Source organism: Dromiciops gliroides, chromosome 2 (assembly GCF_019393635.1).
Source record: "Dromiciops gliroides isolate mDroGli1 chromosome 2, mDroGli1.pri, whole genome shotgun sequence".
In the NCBI taxonomy this organism is placed as follows: Eukaryota; Metazoa; Chordata; class Mammalia; order Microbiotheria; family Microbiotheriidae; genus Dromiciops; species Dromiciops gliroides.
The window spans coordinates 665,114,317-665,130,833 of record NC_057862.1 but is presented as its reverse complement, the minus strand read 5'-3'; the positions used below and the strand labels follow the sequence as shown (position 1 = coordinate 665,130,833).

Here is a 16,517-nt window from a genome sequence, read left to right as displayed (position 1 = left end):
TCTTGATTCTATGCCGTGAGTCTGGACTTGACTCGTTTTCCACGGGGTGAGTTCATAAGTTCGGGAGAAGTTTCTCCTAAAAGCCACTATGAATAGATGAAAGCAATACTCAGAATTCAATGGAAAGCGATACATAAATTGGGTTTTCTAGGAACAGGTTTTGCCATCCAAAGTCTTTCCTGCTCCCATTATCACAGATAATTGCAGACATGTCTAGGGTGTGTTGGAAAGTCTCTCTTTAAAAGTCAGAAATAGGATTCTAGCTTTTCTTTTCACGAGACACAAGGTTTTTCACTGGTAGCCGCCTTCACCCTTCCCATCTCTGGTGAGAATGGTTTCAGCATGGGTCAGTGCAGGGAAGATGATGAGGATTCATTACTGTGACCTAGAACTTTTCATCTACTAAGCTCAGCCCATCTGTGAGTCCATCTAACATCCCTGCGAGGTAGGTGCATGGTCACATTCCCCAGGAAGCTTTGCAAGGTCCTGCCAGTGGTCACATCAAGCACAATTGTCAAGGCCCGAGCCAGGATTCAAGGCTTCCCAGGCCTGAATCCAATGCAGAGACCATGCGTCCTCCAACACTCTCCTTAATGCCTGGTGTTCACCCCACTGTTACATCTCAGGGGGACATCTGGAAAAATCTAAGGCTCACTGGGAATGAAAAAAACTACAAATAGGGGTGACTACCAGATCTCTCTTCATTCCATCTCTTTTTTTTTTTTCCTATCCTCACTCACATAGTGAAACACTTGACAGATACTTGCTCAAGTTGTACCTGGAAGCTTTTACAAATTCTATACAGGAACAAAAATTTCAGTGGGTTTGTTGCTTTAAAAAATAAAACACCACCACCTTTTTTTTTTTTTCATTCAGTCTCTATACATAACTTTAAGCCATTGCTGGCCCCTGCAAGTCTATCTCTTTTAATTCGGAAATGCCACAAAATATAAAATACGTGATGATCCAAAGTATTCTTATCAAGAGGGAGGGATATATTGTTTTAATTGCTATCACTTGCATTTATGGGAATAAAAACTAGGTAAACAACTAACTGATCAATTGCAAACTTATACCCCAAACATTTCTGTATTTCAGAAACACAGCAGAGACGACTTCTGCAATGATGCTTTTCTCTCATGTTGATGACTACTGAGCTGTGAATACTGCCAGTCTCAGGGGACTTGGAGGCCACCCTCTACCAGCCCACCCTGAGCCCCTTCTCCCATGAAAATTAATTTTTTAAAAAGAGGAAGAAGAGAAAGAGAGAGAAACAGAGAGAGAGAGAGAGAGAGAGAGAGAGAGAGAGAGAGAGAGAGAGAGGCCATGACTACAATGCTGCCCACTCAAAGCACACCCAGCTCCCAGATTTCTATGTTATTAAGTGAATAGCTCTTTAAGGCAGAGAAGAGGCGTGCTGTGGATCCCGGTGCTGTTGGCTCCTCACTCATATGGTTTCAGTGGCAGGGGATGAGGTACATTTCTTCCTGAAGCGAGATCGAAGGATCCTAGGCGGTGCCTGTTGGTATGACCAAAAGAAAGAAAAAAGTCATTCATTCATTTGCTCAAAATGATGAAATGGCTCTGCATAGTGGTAGAAGAAGTTGATACACCAAGGAGATCTCACCACATAGGAAATTGAAGATCCAGACAAGAGTAATAATCAAAGGAATGAAATGCAACATGGCGGAGCAGTCAGAGGGAAGGCTGGCCTCAGAACTAGGAAGTCCTAAGTTCAAGGACCATCTCTTGACACATTCTGGCCATATGATCATGGGAAAATCACGAGGCAACTCTCCAGAATTTATGAGTGTCTGGGCCGCATCAGTGAAGGGAGTCTTTATACAGAGAAGTTCTTGTGTTGATGAAATTATAGTTCTAGATTCCCCCCCCCCAATAAAAAATAAGTGGTATTTCCAAGGGAAGGATGCTCCTGACCCACCATACATGAGTCACAAGATTAGAGCTACCTTTCAACTTCTATAGGAACCAAAGATATATTTGTTGAGCATCTGGCCAGAAGTCATAGCATCTCAGAGTTGGAAGGGTCATCTAGTTTGACTCACAAATGAACAACAATGAGAGCTAGCATTTATATAGGGCTTTAAGGTTTGCAAAGCACTTTTCATATAATATCTTATGTGATCTTCACCACAACCCTGGGAGGTGGGGGGTGTTTTACCCCCATTTTACAGATGAGGAAACTGAGGCAGACAGTGATTAAGTGACTTGCCCAGAATCACATGCCTAGTAAGCATCTGAGGCTGGATTTGAATTCTGGTCTTCCTGCCTGCAGATCTAGCAATGCCTTCTATGACATTCTCAGTCAATGATGGCCATCTACCACCATCTGCTTCAAGACAACCCATCTCCACAAGAGGAGCCCACCCCTTCTGCATAGCTCTACTTGTCAAGAAGTGCATCATTACAGAAAATTCTAACCACTGGCAATTTCTACCCATGATTACTCCTGGTTCTGCCCTTTGGGGCCCAATCAGAACAAGTCTCATCTCTTGCCCATGTCAGCCTTCAAATACAAGATGAAAACTTCTCCAGGGTATGCCCTCACCCCCACCCTCACTCCTGCCCAGTTATTTCAAATGATCCTTATATAGCAAAGATGCAGGGCCCTTCCAAATCTTGTTCCCTATCCAGCTTATCAATGTCCTTTCTGTTGTTTTTTTGCTTTTTGGGCTAATCAGGCTTAAGTGACTTGCCCAGGGTCACCAAGCTAGTAAGTGTCTGAGATCAGAATTGAACTCAGGTCCTCCTGATTCCAGGGCTGGTGCCCTATCTACCATGTCACCTAGGTGCCCCAGTGTCCTTTCTAAATTATGGCGTTCAGAATGGAATCTAGTATCCTAGATGCAGTCTGCCCAGGGCAGAAGTCAGGCAGCTCTCTTAACAGCAACAACAAGAACAATAATAATAATTAACAACAACAAACAGCTAACATTTATATAGCATTTACTATGTGCCAGTCACCATGCTAGGTGCTTTACAATTATACCTCTTGATCTTCACAACAACTCTGGGAGGAAGATGCTATTAATATCCCCTTTTACAGATGAGGAAACTGAGGTAAATGGGTTAAACGAAAAGTGCCTAATATATTTATGACCACAGAACAGAAACATAATCCCATTCTTGAAGAGGCTCTCACCAGCATAGAGAGACTCTAACTTCATTGGAAGGACTCATCCTTTCTCAGGTAGTAAGCTCTTCCACACCATCCCAGAGTTCCCAGGCACACACACCCAAGTGGTGGGGGGGAATTATAAAGCAAGACAGAATTTTTTTCCACTTTACCCACTTTGACTTCTACTACAGTATTAATAATTATAAGTCACATCAACAAAAGCTTGGGGTCCTCAATAGTGTTAAGGGTGTGAAGGGTTCTTGATCATTTTTAAGAGGCCCAAGGACAGACAGGTTGAGAATTGCTTATCTGTATGCTTGCTAAGGCCTCTTCAAGCTCTGAAATGATAGTCCTTCTCATGTATGCAAAGCCCTTTGCTTGAAGGAAAGCATTACTATCAATTATTATTCAGACTAGACTGTTCGCTCTGTGAGGACAGGGAATGGGCATTATCCTCGCGCCTTGCACTTGATCAATCTTTGTTGAATTGGGTTGTATGAGTGAGGGGGGCCTCTAGAGCTGTGAGTCTTTCCTCTCTACAACTCTCTTTAGTTTTTTAGTGCATAGGAAAACTCTGAAAGGCAGAGAGTTGACCTCAAAGCCAGGAGTACCTGGGTTGATATCTGACCCATACTGGCTGGGTGACCCTGGACAAGTTGGTTAAACTCTTAGCTCTCCAGGAAACCATCCAAGACTGAGTTAGAGGGAAGGGGCTTCTTTTCTCTAGCAGAGTTTCCTCCAATTTGCAAACCTGGGATCCTTTCCTTATCCTTATCCCTCCCTTCAGTAGAACACTGGACAAAAGTTTGCACCTTCTGCCCTTTTCCCCTGCCCCTCACCAGGGCCAGACTTCTTCCTTAGCGGAACCTTTCCATGCCTTCACATCACTGAATCTGGCAGATTTTCTAAAATGATTTATTTTGGGGTATGCCTTCCTTCTCTCTTTGTCCCTCACTCCACCCAAACACATAACCTAGTTAAGAGCTATCAATAGCCCTTTGCCTTGAAGGACTTGTTGGTGAGTGAGTGTGTGTGTGTGTGTGTGTGTGTGTGAGAGAGAGAGAGAGAGAGAGAGAGAGAGAGATTGAGATTGAGATTGAGACTGAGATTCTAGATTTAACCCTGCCCTGGGAGATGGCACCTTCCAATATGGAAAAGTAAACTATGTGGGAACTGTTGGAGGGAAATGAGCCCCCCCGGAACATGGGAGGCCCTGTGCTTAATGGGACCTGGGACTAGAGCCAAGGAGGTAGCTGTAGAATGGGAAGAGGAGATGGATTGTAGCCAAATGTGGGAGCCTGAAGTTCCAGGGAACAGAGCAAGGGTGGGTAGGAATGTTGGCTTATGGAGGAGGGAGCTCACCAATCAGTATCACTCCAGTCCAGAGGGGCAGGCTGGTGACCTAGGCTGACCTGGGCTGGGAGTATTTGAAGAATGGGGCAGTTTCCAAATCCATAAGTTAAGTAAGAGGGATTTATTATCTTCATGACTTTAAGCAAGTCACTCTGAGACTCTGAATAAGCAACTAACTTCTGTGTACCCTAGGTAACTCTCTTGCAGATTTGGTGTTGATCTGCGTTGTAAATCACTGGTCTGGTCCAAGGAAAAAAATGGCCCTAGTCAACAACCCATCAGGATATGGGGCAGAGCATATTCTACAACCTTCACCCTGAGACTCATTTGAGATACTTGTGATCTCTTCCACAGAGATGCCAGACACCAGGTACCTCCAGAGGTATCTCCGTCTTCCGGGGAGCTTTAAACTTGTACATGTAATCCATCAGGTCCTCCTCTTCTTCGTCGGAAAATACCAATGGGTCCTTGTCCCGGTGTGGGCTTGGCTTCCACAACTTCACACCCCCCTCATTGACCTCTCCCTCAACCACTTAGAGTCCATTTAAAATCTACGCAGAGGAAGACAAAGTACAGTGAGGACAGGTCAGATCAGCAGCATCCTCGTGCACAGGAGTGAGTGAGACCACACAGGATTAAACCACACATGCCACACAATATTCCAGCCATGGTTAGCAGTTTGACATGCCCCTTAGAGAGCTGGAGGTCATTATAGCCGGGACCCCGGAGACCACTGCATACCCCCACTCACTTTACAGATAAGGAAACCGAGTCACTTGACAGGTCCTCAGTTTTCTCATCTGTAAATAAGAAAGTTCAACAAGACAAAATGCCAATTCTTTGGCTTGGCATTTAGCCTTCCTAAATGGGTTCCGGTTAAACAAAAAGTGCCCACTTATATTGTTACCCGATTTGGACATTCCATCTCCCACCTCCTGGCTTTTGCATGGAATGCACTCCCTTAGCGTCCTTCAAGGTTCATCTTTCATCTCCTATGGGAAGCATTTCCTAATTTCCCAAGTTGTTAGTGGTGCATCCTCCTCAAATGATATGTATTTACTTATCTCTGTAGAAGATGTCTCCCTCAATGGAATGTAAGCACCTTGGAGGCAGGGTTTTTTGTTTGTCTTCTATCTCCAGCACCTGGCACAGTGCCTGTGCCCATAGTTGTTGAGTCATTTCAGCAGTGTCAGATACTCTGTGGGATTTTATTTGCAAAGATACTGAGGTGCTTTGCCATTTCTTTCTCCAGCTCATTTTACAGATGAGGAAACTGAGGCAAACAGGGTCAAGGGTCAAATAGCTAGTAAGTGTCTAAGCCTGGATTTGAACTCAGGTCCTCCTGACTCCAGGACTGGCACTATTCACTTTGCCACCTAGCTGTCTGCCTGGCCCATAGTAGGCTCTTAATAAATGCTTGTTGAACATTGTGTGATGATCAACTGTGATAGACTTAATTCTTCTCAGCAGTACAATGGTCCAAGATAATTCCAAAGGACTCATGATGGAAAATGCATTCCATATTCAGAAAAAAGAACTGTGGAATCTAGATGCAGATTGAACCATACTGTTTCAACTTTTTTTTTGTTTTTTTTGTTTTTAGGTTTTTCCCTTTTGTTCTGATTCTTCTTTCATAATATGACTAATGAAGAAATACGTTTAATGTGATTGTCATATATAACCTATATCAGATTGCTTGCTGTCTTGGGAAAGCAGGGAGGGAAAAAAATTTGGAACGAAAAATCTTATAAAAATAAATGTTGAAAACTCTCTCTACATATAACTAGAAAATAATAAAATACCTTTCTGCGGGGCAATGAGGGTTAAATGACTTGCCCAGGGTCACACAGCTAGTAAGTGTCAAGTGTCTGAGGCCGGATTTGAACTCAGCTCCTTCTGAATCCAGGGCCAGTGCTTTATCCACTGTGCCGTCTAGCTGCCCCCATAAAATACTTTTATGATTTAAAAAATAAATAAATGCTTGTTGAATTGAATTAAGTGATTTGCCCAGAAGTGATATAGGGATATGGGTTGGTGTTGGGTCACTCAACACACATACACATCATCTTTTGTGTGTGTGTGTGTGTGTGTGTGTGAGTGTGTGACCAAGGTCTTGTGATATGAGTGACCTTTTAAATAATTATTGTGGCTCCTCCTTTCAGATATAAATGATATTCCCGGGGTCAGCTAGGTGGCACAGTGGATAAAGCACTGGCCTTGGATTCAGGAGTACCTGAGTTCAAATCCAGCCTCAGACACTTGATACTTACTAGCTGTGTGACCCTGGGAAAGTCACTTAACCCTCATTGACCTGCAAAAAAAAAAAAAAGGTAAATGATATTCCCTGCAACAAAAATTGAAGTTTTCACTACGTGACAGTATTCAGTGACAAATTACCTGCTGAATCTAGAATTCAGTAAGCTCAACCCAACAAGTGGAAAAAAGCTTATCAAATGACTCAGGCTCTGGCCTCCTAAGTCAAAGCTTATGGGTTCAAGTCCCATCTAGGGTAATTAATTTAGAGAGGCAAGATTGCCTAGTGGGCAGGGACTTAAGTATAAGGAACATCTGGGCTTAAATTCTGCCCCCGACCAAGTTATTGTAGGCAAGTCACTTACCTTGTCCACATTTGTTTTCTTATTTAAGGTCCCAGCCAGCTCTAAATCAATGGCCCTACTGTGTCCCAGGGACTGTGCTGATAAGGATACAAAGAGAAAAACCAAATGGCCTCTGCCCTCAACAAGGTTACATTCTATTTTTTTTCTTTTTTTCTTTTCGGGGCAATTGGGGTTAAGTGACTTGCCCAGGGTCACACAGCTAGTAAGTGTTAAGTGTCTGAGGTCAGATTTGAACTCAGGTCCTCCTGACTCCAGGACCGGTGCTTTATCCATTGCACCACCTAGCTGCTCCAAGGTTACATTATATTAATAGATTTCCTGGGAAAGAAGCTTCTTTGTAATGAGAAAGATTCGGGGCAGCTGGGTGGCGCAGTCGACGGAGCACTGGCCCTGGAGTCAGGAGTACCTGAGTTCAAATCCGGCCTCAGACACTTAACACTTACTAGCTGTGTGACCCTGGGCAAGTCACTTAACCCCAATTGTCTCACTAAAAAAAAAAAAAGATTCAAGGATCATGTGAAGCTGATTTGTCTATGACACATATGTTTGATGATTTGATAGCCTTGATGCTTGACCATTTGATCCCCAGCTCCTGTTGAGTAGTGTATGATATAAGTAACTCCATGAAAACGATTGTTTTATACTAGTTTGGACATCAAAAATCAGGGAACAGTGAAGGAAAGGGAAGAGGTTTGTAATCAGAATACCCAAGTTCAACTTCCATCTGTGCTCTTTTATTCCCTGTGTGACCTGTGTGTCACTTAACCTCTATTTTCCTCAGTTTCCTCATCTGTAAAATGGAGGTTAGATTGGACAGCCCCTAAGGTCCCTTACAGCTTTAAATATGTGATCCTGTGAATGATATTTTTGTAATGACCCTCATTTTTCTGACCACCAGCAATGTATAATAAATTCCTATATATGCTATATATTGTTTCTACTTCTTGTGTAACAAAGTCTCTGGGACTTACATCCTCTTTATTAAGATAGATGTTGCTATATTGTAATAACATGAGCCACGGGGAAATAACTGAATGAATGAAATAGCATGTATCAAGGGAAGGTAACATTAAGAACTTGGACACAATTCTCAGTTTGATGTTTGCTGCTTACTGATGCTCTTCCAAGATGCAGCCAATAGGTGGCAGCATGAAAGCACAATAGTGTTAACCAAGCCTCAAAGCTCTCTAGGGGTGGAGCAAAGTAACCAGGCAGTTTGGGAGGGCTGGAAAGAACATCTGGGCACATTAGTGTATCCCAATGGCTTGTCCTGGCAACCTTGTACTGACCTTTGGCTCCTTGGTTTCCCTCTTCCCCAAAGTCAGAGAATTTAGTTATTTCCTGGACGATTTGGATGGAGAAACACTGATTTACAGTCAATTCACAAGGGGTGTGACTTTGTCAAGTCACTTTACTATGGGGGTGGGAGGGAGGTGGAAAGAGAGGAAGAGAGAGAGAGAGAAGGAGGGAGGGAGATAACAGGAGGAGAAGGAAAAGAGGGGAGAAGATGGAATGATGGGGAAAGAGAGAAAGGAGGGGATAAGGGAGAGAAGGGGGAATTGGAAAGATGGAGAAAGGGAGAGAGAGAAAGAGGGAAGAAGGGGGAGATGGAAAGATGGAGAGAGAAGAAAGACAGAGAAAAGAAGAAGAAGGAAGAGGAAGAGGAGAAGGAGAAAGAGGAGGAAGAGGAGAAAGGGAGGGGGGATGGAAAGATGGAGAGAGAGAAAGGAGAGAGAGAAGGAAGGAGAGAAACAAGTAAAGGGAGAGAAGGAGAGGGGAAGATAGATGGAGAGATAGAGACAGAGAGATAGAGAAAGAGAGACAGAGAGAGAGAGAGAGAGAGAGAGAGAGAGAGAGAGAGAGAGAGAGAGAGAGAGAGAGAGAGAAGGGCAGGGGGAGATCACTTGATTCAATCCTTTCCTTTTACAGATGAGGAAATTGAAGCTTAAAGAGGGGATATGACTTGCCCAAAGTCACACAGTAAGTAACCAAGGCAGGATTTGAATTCAGGTCGTCTGCCTACAAATCGAGTGTGCCTATGATACTATTATGAGATACAATCTAAAATCCCAAGCCCTGGGTTAGTGACAGTAACATCAGAGTCCAAAGGGGCTGCCCCCTTACCCTGCCAATTAACTTAAAACTTTGCTGTCTATACCTAAGTATTTCAGTTTTGTACCTTCTTATTGTGAGCTCAGGAAAATTTTACCCTTGTTAGCAAACATGTCAGGCAGACAAGCAACAGGCCCCAAACCCATCTTCCCTTTTCAGACCCATTAGCTCCCAGGGAAGCATCATGCTCTCCTTGGCCTTCCCACTCCCTCCCCTGGGGTACTTCCCACCCCCTAGAATGTCCCCAAGTCAGCAAACACAAATCCATCCATGACTAGTTAGTGGAAAACCAGCCCGTACACACAGTGGTAAATGAGTCAAAGTCGTGCAAATCCAGAGCACTTACATCAAAATCCCGTAATATTTACATAGAGAAAAGAAAAGAATACACTGTTAGAATAAATCATAAACATACTTTAGTACCAGGGAACTTTTCCTTTTCTTTCTATTATGAGGAGGTGACTAAAGGACAAAAAAATTATCTAAGTAAAATCCACATAAATAAAAAGCACCCTCCCCTTTTTTAGGGGAAGGGTTGATTAATCTATTTTTAGATGCAGAAATGCGTTCCAATTGCTTGCTTTTTAAACTCACAAGAAAGAAAATGAAGTTATATTTAACAAATACATATATTTCAGTTTGAAATTGTGTATGGGTGGAGGACTTGTTAGGAGAAAAAGGAAAAGGAAAGGAAGATACAGGGTCACCTACATAGTGAGATGCTGAGGCAAAGAGGTAAATCAAGGCAGAGAAAGAATTGAGAGGCATGAGCAGGATATGTTATCGAGGGAGGCAGGGCAAAAGAGAGGTTGAGCTACTCAAACATTATATCCCATCTCCTATCTCTGAGCCTTTGCAATGGCTGTGACCCATTCCTGGAATGCTTTATCCCCTCAATCCTGCCTCCTGGTTTCCCTGGCATTCTCCAAGATTCAATTTAAATCCTATGTGCTTCAAAAGGCCTTTCCTGATTCCTCCCACCCCCCACAAGGTGCTAGTGCCTTCCCTCTGAGATTACCTTTCACCTACTTTGTTTGTTTCTTGTATGTAGCCTGTTGTCTCCCCCATTAGAATATACTCTTCTTGAGGGTAAGGATCACATTTCTGCCTTCTTTGTATCCCCAGGGCACAGTGCCTGGAATGTAGTAAGTGCTAAATAGATGCCTGCTGACTCTCTGAGTTATCTGGGAAATGGGCATCTGAGTAAGTCATTACTTATTGTTACAAGTTATCAATTGTTACCAACCGTGCAAACTTTAGGATTTCCCTACAGTTGGCATACCCAGGACATCTGAATCATTAAAAGATATCATTCTTTAAGAGATAACTTTTTGTGACTCCCTCTAAGACACGGTGCCAAGGCTATCACTGGCTGTGCCAGGTTCTCAGGCTGGTCCTGTTACCATGACCTTTTTTTTCTCCTTTTTTGGGGGGGGCGGGGCAAGGAGGGTTAAGTGACTTGCCCAGGGTCACACAGCTAGTGTCATATATCTGAAGCCAGATTTGAACTCAGGTCCTCCTGAATCCAGGGCCAGTGCTTTATCCACTGGGCCACCTAACCGCCCCTACCATGACCTTTTGAAATAAGAGAATCAGAATCACCAGATGTTAGAGCTAGAAAAAACCTCAGAGCTCAAAGAACATCACAGCATTTAGAGAGAAGAGGGATAGGCATCATCAGCATTGTCAACAAGCTTTTATTGGGCTCTTATTGTATCTCAGGCACTGTGCTAATTACAAGGTGTACAAAGAAAGGGCAAAAACAGCTCCTGCCCTCCAGGAGCTCATAATCCAATGGAAAATAACTATACACAAACAAGATATACAGAGTAAATGGGAGGTCTTCTCAGAGGGAAAGCACTAGCAGAAAGGCCTCATTTATAAAGTGGCTTTGGATTGAGTCTTGAAAGAATCCAAGAAAGCCGGGAGATAGAGGTAAAGAGAGAGTTTTTCTGATGTGGGGGACAGCCAGAGGAAATGCTCCGTCAGGAGTGTTGTGTTCAAGAAACAAGAGGGAAGCCAGAGTCAACAGATCCTAAAGTACTTGTTGGGAAGCAAGGTGTAAGAAGATTGGAAATAAGGGAAGGAGATAAGTTGTGGAGGGCTTTTTAAAGCCCTTCAAACAGATCTCAGAGGCCACTCAACTTAATTCAACCTTTTATTAAGTACCTACTAGTGCAAGGCATTCATTGTGCCAGGCACTGGGGATTGAATTTCAAAAAAACCAAAAGGTTAGTCCCTGCCCTCAAGAGGCTTACCGTCTACAAGGGAAATAATACATACAATGAGAAGTAAATACAAGATAGTTTGAGGAGGGAGAGAGTGCCAGCAAGTATGGAGACCAGGAAAGGTTTCCTATGGGAGGTGAGACAAGCTGAGCCTTGAAGGAAGCTAAACATTTAAATAGGAAAAAGTGAGGAAACCGAGGCAGAAGTTCCATGACTTATAGAGGGAACCCTAAACGTCATCTAATGGAACCCCCTCACTTCACAGATGGGAAAGCTGAGGCCAGGAGAGGTTAAGCAACTTGCCCAAGGCAAAGAAGGGAGTAAATAGCAAAGCTATTTGAGATTTGAACCCAAGTCTTCTTACTTCAAACCCATTGCTCTTTTCACTGCCCCCTGGTGGTTCATGTGCATACCAATACAAGAGTTTCACTCAGGTCAGAGGGGACTCCAGCAGGGGACAGATTCTAATCAAAAGGTACTACCCATAATAAGATAGTTAGATGGCTGGAGTGGATAAAGTTCTGGATAGATTTGAGTTCAAATCCTGCCTAAGAAACTTAGTAGTTGTAGAAAACCACCAATGGTTGCACAGCTAGTGTCTCCTTGACTACCCTCTCTACCATCACAGCTTCCCTTATCAGCTTAATACCCTGAATTTGAGCCACATTGGGCTGCTAGTGTCATTTGCCCCAACTTCTGTTGAAATAATCTGAGGGGCAGCCTCACTCGTGCCCAATCTTCACTGGAAGATTTGACTACCCCAGTATGGGGCAAAGTTCAAACAATATGGAGTAATTTAACTTGAAGAGATACAAGACAGCTGGCCTTGAAGTCAGGAAGATCTGGGTTCAACTCCTCCCTCTGACATGTACTAGCTGTGTGACCCAAGCACAGTATCTGGCACATTGTAGGTACTTAATAAATGCCCATGGGGTATCAGGGAAGGAGACAGGAAGACTTATCTTCTTGAGTTCAAATCTGACCTCAGACTAGCTGTGTGATCCATGGCAAGTCATTTAACCCAGTTTGCCTCAGTTTCCTCACTTGTAAAATGAGATTGAGAAGAAAATGGCAAATGACTCCAGTACCTTTGCAAGAAAACCCCAAATAGGGTAACAAAGAGTCATACATGACCGAAAAAACAACTGAACAGCAACAATAAATGCTTGTCAAACTAAAATAGACATAGCATCACTTTTTTTGTGGTAGCAAATGTGAAAAGAGATAGCCTATTGGAAGGTGACTTTAAACAAATTACAGTAGGATGTTATAGAATTTTAGTGCACCATAAGAAATGATGACCATGAAGAATTCAGAGAAGCATAGGAAGACACATAAACTGAGGCAAAGGGAAGAAACTGGGGAAACGATAACTACAACAATGTAAATGAAAAGAACTAAGAAAATATAACTGAATGTTGTGTTATTTTAAGAATTAAGCTTGACCCTGATGAAGATAATAATAACGATGATAAAGGCCAGCGTTTATATAGTGCTTTCATGTTTGCAAAGCACTTTACAAATATCTTATTTGATTCTCACAACAACCCTGGGAGATAGGTACTATTACTACCTCCATTTCATAGTTGAGGAAATTGAGGCAAAGGTTAAGTGACTTGCCCAAGGTCACATAGCTAATATGTATCTCAGCGTGGATTTGAATTCAGGTCTTCCTGACTCTGAGTTCAACACTCTACATGTGGCGCCTCTTAGATGTCTAGGAGAAGAGACATGAAAATAGAATCCTTTCCCTTCTTTGCAGAAGTGGGAGACCATAGGTGTGGAACACTTTATCTATCATTAGACTCAGTTAATGAGTTGGTTAATTGCAATGAACTGTTTTTTTTTCTCTTTCCTCCTTTCTTTTTTATTCTTTGTTCTAAGGGATAGTTTTTTGGGTAGGGGAAAGGGTATATCTAGATACGGATATATAGATATATAGAAATGTAAGAGATATAAAAAATGTTAATAAATATTAAAGGTAAATGCTTCTTGAATGAAAGTCACTTAGGCTCTCATTTATCCCAGAAAATTCTCTAAGGTTATAGAAGTAACAGATGAGTTACAGATCTGCATTGGTGGAGGAAGTTTTCATCCATCAAAAAGAATGTCTATCAGAGAAAACCATTATTCTCCATAACCTGAAAGATCCAGGATCCACAAAGTTTCTTGTGTACAAGTAGAATGTCGCAGATTCTTAAACCACTAAGGAGACAATTGGGGTAGGGGTAGGTGAGGAAGGAGAGAGAGGAAGGCAGGGGACAAGGGGAAGGGGGTGGGAAAGGAGCAACAGAAGAGAAAGGAGGGGAGTCTCTGTCCCCTTGGAAAGCTCATGCCCCTAGAACTATGCATCTGCAGCCTTCACCGCTCAGGTTGGCAGCATCACCAGCCCCACCCTTTCCTCCATCTGTTCTCCTGTGGCAGTAAGCCATCTCAAGCATCTAGAAGGTGCCAATTAGTCCAGCTGTGGTGCAGGGCTGGTGCAGGGAGGAGATTAAAGGGGAGGGGAGAGGCAGGGAGCCAAGTTGTTCATTAGCTCGGCCACCTCACTGCTCCATACTGTTAGGGTCACATGGTGAGCATCGGAGCATGGCAGAGGGGATGGAGAGGAGGACCCTAGGTTCTGGGATGCATCTGTTGGGATGTTGTGCTGATAGGAGGTCACTACTTACACTGGGCTGCCCAGAAGCAGGAGGAGGCTTGGACTTGGGGTTTTCCAATCCCATTCAGAATGGAGGCTTTGAAAAATTTGGGGTTTGCTCCCTCTAAAGAGAAATTGGAGCTCTAGCCCACAGACTCCCAATGCCCTTGGGGCTCTAGCGGACATTCTCTATGGCATCAGTGAGGCTTGGAGAGCTGTAAGCCCCCTTGTTCCTCTAGTCTCAACCCCCCATGACTTACCAGAGTCTCCATGCCCACCTCTGGACATTTTAGACACGCCAGGGAGTTCCCTCCCTGTAAGACTACCTCCACCAAGACCCAAAGGGATAGAATGGGAACTATGGAAGAACCAGATTCCTCTTCCCCCCACAAAGCACAACACAAGAACCACAAAGCTGAAAGGGCCCCGTTATTGGGGTCCAAAGTTCAGGGTTAGAATGTCACATCCATCAGGTCACCACACAGCAGAGAGGATGGGACCCCAGGTCCCTCCCACTCACCTTTCCGAGTCCTGCATGAGGAGCAGCAGGTACACACTGCCAAGGAGACAGAACAAGGTGGCCATCAGTGATGCTGGGGGGGGGGGACAGATGAGGGCACAGAATGGCAAGAGGGATCGATTGGGAACCAAAAGACCTGGGTTCAAATCCTACTTCTGCTTCTCATGAATAATTGGACAAGTCATTCAATCTTTTGTTGGAAGGGGGTTCAGTTTCCTCAGAAGAATAGGGGCATGAGAGAGACACACAGACACGGTGGCTATAGGTCCTGTCCTCCTTGAAATTCCTGTAAAATCTTTTGCCAGAAATGAGAGCTATATAAACCCAATCATCCAGTACCACCCAAAGTAGGCTCTGGGAATCCTGTCTTCTTTCTTAGGAAGTCAGAGGGTTGGACTCACTGGCCTTGATGGTCCCTTGGGGCTCTAAATCAATGAGCCTATAAATCGTTGAAGTCACACTGCCCAAAGGAATCTAGAAAGCACTGGGAGAGAGAGTCCCAGAAAGTCTGGGGTGGGGGCAGCCAGGATGGGGAGGGCCCTTGACTTTATACCATAGGAGCAATAGATGAAAGAATGCCTGGTGTTTACCTCGGAGGAAAGAAGACTGAGAGTGGGATCAGTCATGATTTTTGTCTTCAAATATTTGAAAGGCTTCACATGAAAGAGATTCTGCAAGTGAGGGTGGAAATGGCTGAGGTTAAAAACCCAAAACCCTGGGGGCAGCTAGGTGGTGCAGTGGATAGAGCACCGTTCCTGGAGTCAGGAGGACCTGAGTTCAAATCTGGCCTCAGACACTTGACACGTACTAACTGTGTGACCTTGGGCAAGTCACTTAACCCTTATTGCCCCCCCCCCAAAAAAAAACCAAATCAAAACAAACAAAAAAATCTTAAACCCTTTGGGACCCCAGGTCCTCCAGTGTCCCACATGCACACATATTTCTTTGCAGCAGCTAGGTCACACAGGGAATGGAGTCAGGAATACATTAGGGCTGCCCCAGAAGATGATCTCACTTTCAAGCCAACTGCACCCCCAAGCTTGAACCCCATGTTCCCCTATGTGGTTCTTGCCAAACTTTTACCTACGGAGTCCCCATCCTGGGCCAGTTGGGGGATGGCCTAAGCCCTAGAACCTTTAACTACGAGAAGACACAGAGGCAGCAAGGTACAGTAGATTCTGAGGCAGAGGACCTGGCCTCAAATCCCACCCCTATTACTAGCTGTAGGATTTGAGGGCTCAGTCTGCTCATCCATAAAATGGGTAGGTTTTACTAGTTATCCTCTAAGGTATCACCCAGCTCCAAATCTCTGATCTCCAGTCTCAGGACAGCCCTTCATCCCCTGCCCCAGAACTATCAAATGTAAGGGGAAGTAAGTTTGTGTTGCTTGGCCCCAGGGGGCAGAACGGGTGTAAGCAGCAGAGAATCAGATTTAGATTCAGTGGAAGGAAAAGCTTGCTAATACGCATTCCAGGGCCAGGTAAAAACAAGTTTTGGATTATACTCGGCTTGTTCGGAGGTCATTTCTGTGACAACGCCCTGGGTCAGCTTTACCATAGCTGCCACTTTCTGGGAGGTGGCTTCTATTTCTTTTTCTTTTCTTTTTTTTTTTTTTTTTTTTGCTGGACAATGGGAGTTAAGTGACTTGCCCAGGGTCACACAGCTAGTAAGTCAAGTGTCTGAGGCCGGATCTGAACTCAGGTACTCCTGAATCCAGGGCCGGTGCTCTATCCACTGCGCCACCTAGCCGCCCCCGGTGGCTTCTATTTCAAGGGTGCAGGACAACTGGCAGAGTCCTTCCTTATCTTACCACTCCTTCGAGGCCCCCTAAGCCACACGTCAAAGGGAGAAAGCAATGAAGGGGAACTGTCACAGTAGAGCCTACCCTCTGTGCAATCTACCTGCT

General features: G+C 44.1%; 1 protein-coding gene across 2 annotated transcripts in view; it reads right to left on the bottom strand.

Annotated features, from left to right (window-relative positions):
- Positions 1–871: 871 nt before the first annotated feature.
- The window catches only part of REEP1 (receptor accessory protein 1), a 159,667-nt gene continuing 144,021 nt past the window's right edge, over positions 872–16,517 (bottom strand). Inside the window, exons 7-9 of one of the 2 annotated variants that reach the window (XM_043983683.1) lie at positions 14,612–14,647; positions 4,867–5,024; positions 872–1,519 (exon numbers count right to left, since the gene is read on the bottom strand). In XM_043983683.1, the coding sequence (XP_043839618.1) occupies positions 1,448–1,519; positions 4,867–5,024; positions 14,612–14,647 (266 nt within the window). In that variant the 3' untranslated portion in view covers positions 872–1,447. The remainder of the gene's footprint in view (positions 1,520–4,866; positions 5,025–14,611; positions 14,648–16,517) is intronic. The other variant, XM_043983682.1, reaches the window with a different exon arrangement.